This window comes from Aquarana catesbeiana, linkage group LG04, assembly GCF_042186555.1.
Source record: "Aquarana catesbeiana isolate 2022-GZ linkage group LG04, ASM4218655v1, whole genome shotgun sequence".
Classification (NCBI taxonomy): Eukaryota; Metazoa; Chordata; class Amphibia; order Anura; family Ranidae; genus Aquarana; species Aquarana catesbeiana.
Window position 1 is genome coordinate 80,711,909 of NC_133327.1, and position 13,922 is coordinate 80,725,830.

At 42.8% G+C, this 13,922-nt stretch overlaps 1 protein-coding gene across 1 annotated transcript in view; it reads left to right on the forward strand.

Annotated features, from left to right (window-relative positions):
• Positions 1 to 2,742: 2,742 nt before the first annotated feature.
• The window catches only part of LOC141141185 (uncharacterized), a 94,332-nt gene continuing 83,152 nt past the window's right edge, over positions 2,743 to 13,922 (forward strand). Inside the window, exons 1-8 of the mRNA XM_073628881.1 lie at positions 2,743 to 2,771; positions 5,863 to 5,921; positions 7,867 to 8,022; positions 8,095 to 8,114; positions 8,154 to 8,297; positions 9,755 to 9,838; positions 10,020 to 10,190; positions 12,637 to 12,733. Coding sequence (XP_073484982.1) covers positions 2,743 to 2,771; positions 5,863 to 5,921; positions 7,867 to 8,022; positions 8,095 to 8,114; positions 8,154 to 8,297; positions 9,755 to 9,838; positions 10,020 to 10,190; positions 12,637 to 12,733 — 760 coding nt within the window. The remainder of the gene's footprint in view (positions 2,772 to 5,862; positions 5,922 to 7,866; positions 8,023 to 8,094; positions 8,115 to 8,153; positions 8,298 to 9,754; positions 9,839 to 10,019; positions 10,191 to 12,636; positions 12,734 to 13,922) is intronic.

Below are 13,922 nucleotides of genomic sequence, written 5' to 3' on the forward strand. Positions count from 1 at the left end.
ATGTGGTTTTCAGGTGCATTTTGCGTTTTTGAACATGCGTTTTTTGATGCGTTTTGCTTTGTTTTGTTTTTTTATTTTCTTTTTTCGGGTGCAGCAGCAACGTGATTGACGATGGAGCTACACCAGGGGACATTGTTTTTTTATTTTTTTAACCACTTCAGCCCCGGAAGAATTTACCCCCTTCCTGACCAGAGCACTTTTTGCGATTCGCACTGCGTCGCTTTAACTGACAATTGCGCGGTCGTGTGACGCTGTACCCAAACAAAATTGACGTCCTTTTTTCCCCACAAATAGAGCTTTCTTTTGGTGGTATTTGATCGCCTCTGCGGTTTTTATTTTTTGCGCTATAAACAAAAAAATAGCGACAATTTTGAAAAAACGCATTTTTTTTTACTTTTTGCTATAATAAATATCCCCAAAAAATATTAAAAAAAACATTTTTTTCCTCAGTTTAGGCCGATACGTATTCTTCTACATAATTTTGGTCGAAAAAAAAATCGCAATAAGTGTTTATTGATTGGTTTGCGCAAAAGTTATAGCGTTTACAAAATAGGGGATAGTTTTATGGCATTTTTGTTATTAATTTTTTTTTACTAGTAATGGCGGCGATCAGCGATTTTTATCGTGACTGCAACATTATGGCGGACGCATCGTACAATTTTGACACATTTTTGGGACCATTATCATTTATACAGCAATCAGTGCTATACAAATGCATTGATTCCTGTGTAAATAACACTGGCAGTGAAGGGGTTAACCACTAGGGGGCTAGGGAGGGGTTAAGTATGTCCTGGGGAGTGTTACTAACTGTGGGGGGGTGTGGCTACGTGTGACATGTCACTGATCTCTGCTCCCGATAACAGGGAGCAGAGATCAGTGACACTGTCACTATGCAGAACGGGGAGATGCTTGTTTACATTAGCATCTCCCCGTTCGTCCTCTCCTTGAGGCGATCGCGGGTAGCCCCGCGGCAATCGAGTCCAAGGGACCCGCGACCCGACTCACGGAACTCCCGGTCGGCGCGCACGCAATGGCACGGCGGCAAATTTAAAGGAACGTACGGGTACGCCCATTTGCCCAGCAGTGCCATTCGAGCGACGAACATCTGCGTGCGCCGGTCGGGAACCGGTTAATAAAGGATTTGTCAAACACTCATGTAGTATCTTTACTCACTTTTTACACTTATTTAGGAATGGGTAGGCCATACTCATTCACATGGGGAAGGCGGGATATGGTGGGCTTCTAGATTCCAAATAAGCCCCCCCACCTGCAGAAGCCCACAACCACTGGCCAGGTTTGTGGGGAAGAGGCCCTTGTCCCACCTTGTCCCCCCCCCCCTATGTGGAGGGCATGTGGCCTGTATGGTTCAGGAGGTGGACACGCTCTGGGTGACACCCGCCAGAGAGGTGACACACTATTAAGTAGGGAGTGATAGCCAACCACGATGGCAGTTGGCCTGAAACTAGCCTGCCCAAAGCCCTGCAGGGCACTGTGGCAGGCTAGTCAGGAGAGAGCCTGATTGGGGGGGGGTGACACCATGTTTTACTGCACCAGGTGACACTAACCCTAGTGGTGCTACTAGAGTGATCAGGTCCATCTGAAAAACCTAGACCTGATCGGATCGCCCGTGTGAAAGGGGGCTAAAGCTGCACAGGCAGCAGATGGAGGTGCTCACATGCTGCTGTCAAAATTCTTCCCACCTGCAGCAAAAACTATCACTCCTGTCACATTCAGTGAGCAGTACCACCACCAATAGCAACCCAAGCAGCATTTTTGTGGTTAAAACAGGAAATGAGCAGATGCCATATGGCCTCCTCACCACCTATCAAATGCCTCTGAAGAGTAATTTGGACACAGATCATGTTTTCAGAGGTGAGGCAAAATTGCCGCGCATCTAAACAGCCTCAGCCTCCATTCACATCAGGCCGTTTTGACATGCGATTTGACGTGTCAAATCGCCTGCCAAATCAGAGCCTATTACTGGCAACAGCACCGTCCGAATCAGTGCGATGCCGACTTTGCGATTCCCAAAAGTAGTCTCTGCACCACTTTTGGTGACTTTGGGGGCGATTTCAATAGATATCTCTGCATGAACCCACACAGATGTCTTTCAAATCACCCCCGAACTCGCACTGAAATGCAGGTTTAAAATCGTACGAGTTCTGCTGAACCCGCACAATTTCAAACCCACCCTCGGTGTGAACATGGGCTTACTGATGGATTTTACTCCTTTCGTAAATCAACCCCAGTGGCTCAAAGTATTTAAGCCAGTGGATTGGCATAACAGCCAGGCAACTAGCATTTACAGCAATGACAGTTTAATGGAACACATCACACATCACTACACATGGACTAGACATGAATTTCTGGTGTGAACCCAGACTAGCAGGTTCCAGGAGCAAAGTGACATGTGAAGAAGCCCAACATTTGGCTGTGTCTTCAATGCCATGAAATGTCCTCCTCCCTTTTGAGGCTACAGCCAAGACAGATAACACACAGCAGCTGTTATTGCTAACATAAGGGCAGGCACCTTCATTAATTAGGATAATCTACAGGAGCATTGGGTAATTAGGTCAATTAGAGGGGTAGTTTTATATGTGAGATCAGTGAGGTGAGCCATACATCAGTAGAATTTGCTCTGTTCTTGTTCACAGAGAGGGTGAATGATGATGTGTAACTTCTTCTGACCGCTCTTGTTGTGATTGTATGTTGAAGGTGTACAGGAGACCAGAACACGTGATCATGCCGGAAAAGATGGGTTTAGTTTTCAGGTAAGATGCTGAATTAAATATATGGCTATTTGTATCTTTTATGGGTATTTTTGTACATACATTTTAAATATATCCCCCCCCCCCCCCCCACCTCATGGGCTTCTAAAGTGCTGAGACCTGCATCCTGTTTTAAAATAAAGCTACTGCATGCTACAGTATTATTGATGGGGTGTTTTAGTACCATTTGTGTATCTACATAATGGAACATGCAGGAGATTTCTTGCTCCTTGACCTAACCTTGTGATAAAACTAGAGCTTGGTGTATTGAGATGTACCTGTAAACCCCCCCCCCCCCCCCCCCCCAAAAAAAAAAAAAAATCTGCAGGTTCCAAAACCTAAAAGTGGAACTAAACTCCAAAATATTTACCTCTGCTCCAACTGTCTGGCATCCGTGAGTTGCTGTAGATATCTCCTCCTCAGTTTCTTTTGGGGTTGGTGTAGTATGGCCTAACTCCCATGCATGTGCGGGAGTTAATTTATCCTGTTGTGCAGGTGTCATGCTGAGAATGTACCTTTGAGCTGCACAGCAGATGGGTAAACTTGACTTGAAAAAAAGCCTTCTAGCTGTTGTGGAACTAGAAGTCTCATTATGCTTCTTGGAGTCATGTTTGTAGCTGTCAGTCTTGCAATGCCTCATGAGACACGCAAGTCCACAACTGCTGAAAAGCCAGTTGCCCACCCTTTTTCAGCTGGTGATCCAGCCAGTAAGCTTTACTTTTAACAGACTAAGCTGTCCATCAAAAGTCTCAGTTAGAGGGTTGAGCTAAACTATTTAGCACTGGCAGGTGTGCTTAGAACTTGTCAAACCCACCTAAACCTGTGCATCTAACACTGCCCTCTGCCCAGATTGACAATGGTACCTCATTTACTCTGAGACAGTGTTACCGGCTCAGCAGGTGATTTAAAAAAATAAATGAATCTGCAAACCTCTAACCAGCTTTTGGAACTCCATCTTCCGCTCAAGCATCACTGGGGTTCTAACCCGCCCCAAGCCTAGCAATACTACTTGCTAGTAGAAGTGGCAATAAACAGTTTGATGCTCAATAGAAAATTATGGATAAACTGGTTTAAAGGTAGCAGATGAATCCTCTCGTTATGGTGTTGCATATCACCCTCATCTAATTCCCTCCCCCTCTTCCCATCCTATACTTTTCTATATACGGTCTCTTTATATATTCATCACCATATTGCATTTAATTGCTGATAAACTGGAAACGACCTCCTCATACAGTCCCTCTTGGTCCAATGGTCCTTTACGTCATGGTTGAGACAGGCTGCCTACTTGGGACGGAGAGGTTCGAACCACTCAATGTTGATTGACTAATTTTTGCCTTGAGATTATATTTCCAACACATCCAACCAAATGTATATCCTTTTATTGTCATTTCTTTTTACTGTTGCACTACTTGTGTAAATTTTTAATGAAAACCAATTTGGGGGGGGGGGGGTGGTATCAGTATATTTAAAGGATTCGTAACCTGTATTGCTTTTTGTTTTGGGGGTGTGGAAAGTCAAACATGGCTGAGAAGGCATAATCCCCTTGAGAATTGATTAAAACCAATGCACTTCGCCAATTTCCCAGCAAATAAACACAGCTGTTCTAGTTGTAAGGGCAAGAAGCTTTGGGGGTGTTTTTTTTTTTTTTTTTTTTTTTTTTTTTTTTTTTTACATGGCATAATTATGAGACCGATGATCGCAAACTGACAACCTTAATCATCCCATTGATTGAACTGTGAGTACACAAGGTGGCATTTAAGTCATGCTTGTTCAGGACAAATGTCTGACTAACTAGGTCTGCCACTGAAGTAATCAATCAGACCGGTTGGCCCTTGGCAAGGTAAATCCCACCATCAAAGCGGTGTCAATCTCGTTTCCCACCCCCCTCAGAGTAGGATGGTCTTTACCATATATTATCAGACTTTGAAATTGCAAAAATAGTTGAATAACTGTATAATTTAAAACCCACATAATCTAATGCTGATCCCTCTTTGGTTCCTCTTCAAACTATTACTGACTGCATTCATTTATACAGTTTACATGTAGTACTATGACCGGAAAGAATAATTGTACACTGTATCTTGTGTTAAGCATATGTATAATGCACTGTTAATTTGTACGTCATGATTCTCTTCCTCTTTGGAGACAAACTCATCCTGTTAAAAAAAAAAAAGTCAATGATTGCAAATAGGATGGTAATATCAAAGATTAGAATTTTTTTCTGGATGAGGCTTTAGCTCCTCTTGATCACTACTTACACTCATTCAAGTAGAACTATAGGCAAAGCCCCTTTTTTCTTTGCCATCTGTGTCCCATTGTGGAAAGCTTCTATTGACTTTGGCAATGAGGAAATCCCTGCAAATTAAGGGAATTTCTTCCCAGGCCACCAGAATTGGTGTCCCCATTAGACTAATCATCCCCCCCCCCATCACTATTCTGGGGACAACCTGCAATTTGGGTTGGTAGTTATCAGTGATGGTAGAGGACAAAGCAGTAAGCCCACATTAAAAACTGATAAGCCTTCTAATCACTTTCCACTGTATCCAAAACAAAACTTTTGCTTTTAGTTATAATTGGTTCCCCACTTTCTGACCCCCCCCCCCCCCCCCCCCCCAATTTATGGTGAGCATAGGCCGTAACAACTCCTTTTTTAATATGTGTGGCGTTTCCAACAGTTGGGGTTCCTCTCACCACAGGGCTGATCTGTGTTGGCAATTTGCATAGGCACCAGTATTTGCATAACTGTCATCTCTTAGCCAGCATTTTGGTCCCGAAAGTAGATGCTGACCTGGGATAATGCCTAAATGATGTCGTGGGGGGGGGGGGAGCAGACAACATTCTCGGAGAATGTAATCCAAAATTGTATGACTATTAGAAAAGCTAAATGCTGGTACTGTAAAAAGTGTGCTGGTAATGGTGAATAACTCCTGGTAGCGTTTTGACCCTTTCTAAATGGCACCCCTAGTGTAAAGTCTGCTATAACTCATAAGTATCAGGGTACATAACTGCTTCATGGGATAAATGGCTCTATTTGGCTGCTTTATTTTGCATAGAGTTTCTCACATATATGCTGAATGTGCTATTTGAATTTCAGGTTGATTATCTTAGTTGCTGTATTTTCTGAGGGTTCTGCGCAACTGATCTCTGCCACAGGTAATTGGCTAGAGTGTATATACTACCATATTAATGATGGCAAGAAGGAAACGCTTGCAGCTAACAATCTGTGTTCTTAGATTCTATAGAGACCAGTTGCAGGGGATCTCATATACAACACAATCTACCTGCGGAGCTCGTGCTTAAGAATTTCACCAGATTTTCAGCTATTGGTAAGGTTTTTGTGTGTTTCCTGTAAATAGGAGGGGACAGAGAATCATTACCTTGGCATCTAATTGGATTTTTGGTAAAGTTGGCACATCGGTGCTGACTTTGATAGCATTGGGAGTCATTTGCTCCCAGTGCTCCAGCAAAGCCAGTGAGACACGGAAGTGAGAAGAGCTGCAGACCTGCACAGCACTAGATCGAATGAGTGCTCGGGTAAGTATAAGGGGGTGGGGTATGGGGCAAAAATCTATGCATTGAGGTAACTTCTTAAGCTTTAGAGCCACTTTAAGTGGAACTTGACACTAAAACTGAACTTTTAATATTTTCTCCTCACCTGGTAATGCTGAGAAACACTTCTCTCCTACAGTGGCTATGCTTGCCTATTTCACTATCTATAGAGGAAGTCAGGGTTGCCACTAGGTTGGACTGCAAGCAGGTCTTTTGCCTCATTATATAGGTGGGGATGAAGTTTATAGAAATAACATGGGTTGTGCTTTCAAATCAGTTCACAAGAAGTGATGAGGACATTTCTTTAAGGATTCAGAGGTATCTTCTGTAATTGGTGAAAATGTTTGTCCTAAAGAACCAATCCACCACATCTAAGGCATGCTAAACTGGAATATAGTAACATTTCTGGATTTAGAGATGGCCTTTTAAACTGAGTGCCAACAATTACCCATGTAGCCCTAGACTTGCAAACCCTTCCAAGTAACAACATTTTTGCTGAAGGCAAATTTAATTTTCTAACTTTTACATTTGATGTTTTTTCTGTCTCTGAACAGCAGTGTGGCTTTGCCTTTTCTAGGAAATTCTTCCAGTTCAGTAAGGCCTTGCTTGCACTTGTGACTGAGGATACAAAATGTGCAGTTGAGTTGTGTTTTTACCACCTTCCAGCTGCTCGCCATTAAGCTGCAAAGACTGTGTGTACACACATGCTTGGCATGTGTAGCTCTTCCAATTGCTGGAAATTTTGGCCAGGTTCTTCCCAATGGATTGCCCTGCAGCCAGGCACACTATCGCAGCCACTTTTCCTTAACCAGTCTGGGGGGGGGGGGGGGTGTTAAGAACTTGGATAGGGTTGAGGGGGATACTCTAAAAAAAAAAAGTAAATTTTCATGACTGAACTTTTTTTTTTTTTTTTTTTTTCTGAAAGGCTGAATCAGAAGTCCTTACTTATAGCAAACTCTGGACTTGCCATAGTGGCAATTAACTGCACACAAGCTTCTTCCTTTAAAGCAACAAGAGAAGAGACCTTTCACAGAGAACTAGATGGACTAAAGAATGATTATTGGAGGGAGGAGGAAAAATCCATGGAGTCCTATAATAGGATAGTAGTGATGGGAGCAGGCCATGCCCCAACGCATTTTGCTCCAGTGACTACAGAAGCATGGACGAGCTTCATGCCTCGTGGGCACTCCCGAAGCAGATGTGGCATAATCTACATTACTCTTTTGATTAAGCCTGAGTGGCACACTAACAACCCATGGGTTACACAATGATTATCCTTTGAATAGTTTGGTGTCAGCCCTGGCCAATGCCTCTTGCCCCTCATTCCACAATGTATTGCAGAGATGCTGAATATAAACTTTTTTTTTTTTTTCTATTGGTCGTTTTGGGTTTATTTAGAAACATCACTTGGGAAACTTTTTTTTTCTTTTTTTTTTTTTTTTTTTTTTTTTTTTTTCCCTCTCTTAGAACAGGACTGAATATATCTTTATGCAAGTTCAAATCTATTCTTGCACCTTTTCACTTGTTGCATCTACTGTTTTTGTCATAGATCAGAATGGAAAAGAAATCCTGATCACGGAGTCTTTGGCTACAAAGTGTGGATATACCATATCCCAGGACAGCTGGGGGAAAATGACTTTCAGGATTTCCCTCTATAGCTGCTACGTTCAGATTCAGGTAAGTTGTGGAGCTGGAAAACTTAATGGTTTTGGCTTTTTTTTTTTTTTTTTTTTTTTTTTTTTTTTCTACCACCTCCCTTATGTTTGCTTTTGGGAAGACCTTGAGTCAAGGCATGATGTATTGTTGGCCTTTTGCTGCTTACCAATTATTTCCTAGAACGACACCTACTTCACAGTACCAGTGAAGATAGAGATCTCATCCAGGCCGGATATGATTGGTGCCGTAAGCTACTTGAAGAACACTAGCTGTCCCTACTACTGGAGTCCCCGGGAGATCATCTGTGACGCAAATTATATGGAGGTAAAAGCACTCGTGAAATGTTCTTCCTTGCCAATTCTAGCATGGTGGCTGTGCCAAGCTTCTATTCAGCTTGTATATCTCTAATAACTTTATCTACAGAGGTATCTCCTCCCCTTTTTATTTGGTGTCAGAACAGTCATGGAATGTTTGTTTACCTGGGCAGCCTTTTAAAACTTTCTAGAATTTGCGTGGGAAGCAATTTAGGTGCAGGCTGCAAAAATCCTTTTTTAAAAGCTCATTCATTGATGTATCCTATTATGAGCAATACAATAAGGTCATAGAGGGGCTTTTATGGTGTAAATACTGTAGGTTGAGAATCTAACTCATCTCTCATACATTGGGAATAGCACCAAGGGAACATGTCCCTGAAATTAATGTGATTGAAAGTAGGAAAAAAAAAAATGGGCATGCGTAAGGATTTGAGTGATAAGGGCCAAACTATAATGGCTAGACTCCAAACTTCCAGCTCTTGGAAAGTGGCTCAAGAAAGGAAAACGGATGACGAGGACATGGGCAGCCAGGGCTCATTAATGCATGTGGGGAAGCAAAGGCTGGCCTGTGTGTGGCCTAATCCAAAAGGGCTACTATAGCTCAAACTTCTGTAAAAGCTAATGCTGGTTCTGATAAGTCAGAACACAGTGTGTGTGTGTGTGTGTGTGTGTGTGTGTGTGTGTGTCTGCATAGCCAGATCAGGTCACTGGTCAGGGTGAATATGCTGACCAGTGTCCACAGCCAAAAAAATGCATACATGAGCATTAGAGCTTGGATTGAACAGTAAAAGAAGGTGGCCGTGTGTGTGTGTGTTTTCCCTTTTACAGGGGATTTCTTCAATAAAAGTAGCCCAAAACTCAAGCCTGTCTGGGGATTCCCCCCGCCCCCCCCCCCCCCCCCCCTTTCGTCGGGCAATGGCACTTGTTTAGTGGCAGAAGTTCCAGATCTCTAAAAGGTTGAGATGTGGTTTCTAATGGTGGAGCTATTTAGATTTTTAGGTACTAGTTATTTCCTATCAGTGGTTATAAGGTAGAAGAGGATATACAATTTTTAGTTTAACCTCAGATACCAGAAGAACAATGGCCAACTTACTTCAATGGACATGTCCACAGATGGATTTTGCAGTATTTGGTAAATGATCTGCCTGGTAAATATTCGTCTATATTGAATGGTTGTTTTGGGTCAGAACACCTGCTGTGGCCATTATGGAAGGGGCCACATTTGTTGGATTTTAGAGCATTTGAAAAGGGGTGGATAAGGTGGGAATGTTCTAAGCTTCTGAGTAGGTCCAAACTTTTCTGAATGTGTCTTTTGACAAGCTTGAGTGTGGTGTTTACCTTGTGTTGTACTCTGTGCATGGTTTTATATTTTACTAGACATTCATGAGATATCTAGTTGTATACATTCAAGGGCTCCAAAGCTGTTCTCGACGCCCGATTTTCTTGTATAAAATGTTTGTTTTATAGGTGTCCGTTAGGACAAAGATCCCAGTAATTGCAGAAGGGGCCTTCAGAGATGAGCCAGAGGATTGGGAAAATGCCTTTGATGCAGTAAGTTCAAGTGGGTCTTTGGGGTGTGATCAATATACACTCAGAAAATCACCGGTAATGAAGTTTCTAATGTTCATACACCCTTCCTGGGTTGCTTAAAAAAAATGCATATCTAATGCTGGTAGTCTATCCATAAACAATTTTTTTTTTTTTTTTTTTTTTTTTCTCTCCACCCTTAAAGGCTGTCACTGGACACTTGTCAATTTGGCAAATCGTGTTCTACAAGTCTTCTAGCCAGAAAACGACAATGCAAATTGATGCTGCACTGAATATGGGATATGGCATTAATACCACAGACTCCAGGACACTGCTGAGATCTCCTTACAGTACCACAGAATCTGTGGCTCAAAAGGTGATGAGCTACTATACTGGCTTGATTTGGTGAACTGTCCTGTTTTTATAGAATGCAACCATATTAACAGCCCTTAAAGTAAATCTGAAGTGGCTATAATTTTAAAGTGAACCTAAAGGAAGTCTCTAAGCATTTTGGAGAAACTTGCAAAAGCTCTCCTAAAGCCTAAGTGACACCTATAGTCATAGCCATCTTTGGACGATCCCTGAAATCCTTTTATTTAAAGATGCTTATCCTGCTTCTAACACTGTTTTACTTTCGTCATCAGCTCATCCCCCAGAGCTATTACCTTTTTTGTATCAATTGACCCTCCCTCTTGCATTGTAAGCTCTAGCAAGCAGGGCCCTCTGATTCCTCTTGTCCCAAATTGTAATGTAACTGTCTGCCTTCATTTTAAGAGCTGCGTAAACTGTTGGTGCTATATAAATCCTGTATATTATCTCTGTTCAGAGTACAGGTGTACTTTGGCTTTTTGTACTCAAATTGCCTCAGTCCTGTCACTCCCCACTCCATTCAAAAGAACAGGAAAGCACTCCTACATATTAGTGGCTTGCCTGGACTTCAGCTTTGTCCAAATGTCACATGACTATACAGACGGGTGGGCTGTGGCCAAAAGCTCTTAAATGAGTAGCGTCTTGAACACTAGCATCTGATTTGTTAAACATTGCTAGATTTGTCTAGTTCATTATAGTGAACTTGGCCAAATGTTTTGGGGAATATCTGTTAATTGCATTTGCATATACCGTGCCTTGAAAGTATTCGTACCCTTGGAAATTATGTCATGTTACAACCATAGACTTGTATTTTATGTGCTATACCAACACAAGGTGGCACATAATTAAGTGGAAGATAAATGGTGGTTAATTTTTAAATGTGTGGTATGCATTTGTATTCATCCCCTCCCCTTACTCTGATACCTCTAACTAAAATCTAGTGGAACCAATTGCCTTCAGAATTCACCTAATTAGTAAATGGAGTCCACCTGTGTGTAATTTAATCTCTATAAATACAGCTGTTCTGTGACACCCACAGGTTTGTTGGTGAACAAACCGCATCATGAAGGCTAAGGAACACACAACGGGTTGGATAAAGTTGTGGAGAAGTTTTAAGAGGGGTTAGGTTATAATAAAGCACACTCTAAGCTTTGAACATCTCATGGAGCACTATTCAATCCATCATCCAAATATTGGTTGCGTTAGGTTTGCACTTGTGCCATACAAGACATGGCCAGGCAGGGAGAGCATTAATCAGAGGCAGCTAAGAGGCCATGGTAACTGGATCTCTGCAGCTCCTCCAGAGCTCAGGTGGGAGAATCTGTCCACAGGACAACTATTAGTCATGGGACACACTGTCCAAGAATCTCTCCTTTATGGAAGAATGGCATGACTAAAGTCCTTTTTGAGAAAGCCATAAGTCCTGTTTGCTGTATGTGAAAAGCAATGTGGAGGCCACAGCAATTGAATGTGCTCCGGTCAGATGAGACCAAAATTTAACTTTTAGGCCTAAAAGCAAAACTGTGGTGGAAAACTAACACTGCACATCACCCTGAACACACCATCCCCACCGTGGAAAGATGGTGGTGGCAGCATGTTTATAGAAATGCTTTTTTTTTTTTTTTTTTTTTTTTTTTTTTTTTTTTTTCAGCAGGGACAGGGAAGCTGGTAAGTTGATGAGAAGATGGCTGGAGCCAAATACAGGGCAATCTTAGAGAACCTGTCAGTCTGCAAAAGACTTGAGACTGGGGTGGAGGTTCACTTTCCAGCAAGAGAACAACCCTAAACATGGTCAACGCTACAATAGAATGGTTTCGATCCAAGCATATTCATGTGTTAGAATGGTCCAGACCTAAATCTAATTTGAGAATTTGTGGCAAGACTTGAATTGCTGTTCAGGTTCTCTCCATCCGATCTGACAGTTTGATCAATTTTGCAAAGAATGGGTAAAAAAATTCCCTCTAGATCTGCAAAGTTGGTAGACATGCCCAAAAAGACTTGCAGCAAAAGGTGGTTCTACAGTATTGACCCAGAAGGGCTGAATACAAATGCATGCCATACTTTTCAGATATTTATGGAACATTTTTGAAACCATTTTCCTTCCACAATTATGTGCCACTTGGTCTATCACATAAAATACCAATAACTTTTTTGGTTGCAACATGACAATGTTTAAAATTTCAAGGGGGTATGAGTACTTTTCAAAGCCCTGTATTTGCATGTTTCATACTGTGGTCATTTATGGGCTATGACTACAGGCTTTGGTAGATTTACCTATGCTTGTATCTATATGGGAAATGTTTTCCATTGGATATGTTGGCTGAACCAACAGACTTAACTGCACCCCCCCGAATACTTTTACATTTTTGGATGTGGTGCCACACTAAACTAATCCTTTGGGTTTCTCTAGTCCCATGTTTTGCATTTGTTTATATTGTATCTTTACTTTTCAGGTTGGTGGAGTGACATTTTCAACTGTGCGAGCTACGCTTTTTTACAAGCAGAGATGGTTTATTTTCTTGGTTGATCATGCTGTGGCTTGCCCGGTTGGTGAGTAACATGCAATGCACTTAATATCATCTACACTAGTAGTTCCCAAGTGTTCACTTATAGGTTACTGGGCATATTCTCACCAGGGCTGGACTGGGACAAAAATTTGGCCCTGGACTTCATCCAGACTGGCCCACTTTACTCCAAATACCTGGTGTTTGGAGCTTCAGTCTTCTCAGCACCATGGTTGATATGGTGTCAGGATGATTGAAGCGCATTATTTCTATTACATTGTAATATAACATGAAATAGTTCAACTCACCATAATGCAGAATCAGTGGGAGCCCTGAGTGTCACCTGCCACATCACTTGCCATGTTACCTGCCACCAGATGCAGAACGTCACTTGTCAGCAGAGGCAGCTTGTCACTTGCCACGTTGCCTGCCACCAGGTGCCACGTGTCACTTGCCACGTTGCCTGCCACCAGGTGCCGCGCTACTACAAGACTTGATGGGCACTTCCAACCCAGCTCTGTACACCCCCCCCCCCCCCCCCAAACACACAACATGACAGGGGAGGAGAGATGCACAGCGCCAAATGTAGCATTAAAATGACTTTTATTCCAGTTACTGACAAAGTTAGTAGGGTGAAAGGCATTGAGAAACTGCAAGAGGCCAGGCTTGTCATCGATCTGAATTAGGAGCCGCCACCGGGAACCAATCGGGCCAGTAGATGCAGATTGCATCGGTGTGTACTACTTCCTGGTGACTGAGGAATGATGGCCTGAAGGATGCGTCATCTCCCACATCTTGCATCATTTCTGCCCCATCATGCATTCCACTGCTACCAGGAAGTAGTACACACCGATGCTCTGCATCTACTGGTCCGATCGGTTCCCGGTGGCGGCTCCTAATTCAGATCGATCGGGCCAGTAGATGCAGAGCATCGGTGTGTACTACTACTTCCTGGTATCGGTGGAATGCATGATGGTGCTGAAATGATGCGAGATGTGGGAGAACGCATCCTTCAGGCCATCATTCCTCAGTCACCAGGAAGTAGTAGTACACACCGATGCAATCTGCATCTACTGGCCCGATCGGTTCCCGGTGGCTGCTCCTAAATCAAATTGGCCCCCACGTTCTAAGATCCGCTGGAAGGAGCAGAGCACCCCATCCTCAAGGGCGCTGCTGGCCAGCGTGAACATCCTATGGAAGGAGGTACCAGGCATCATGCACCAACTGGGACAATG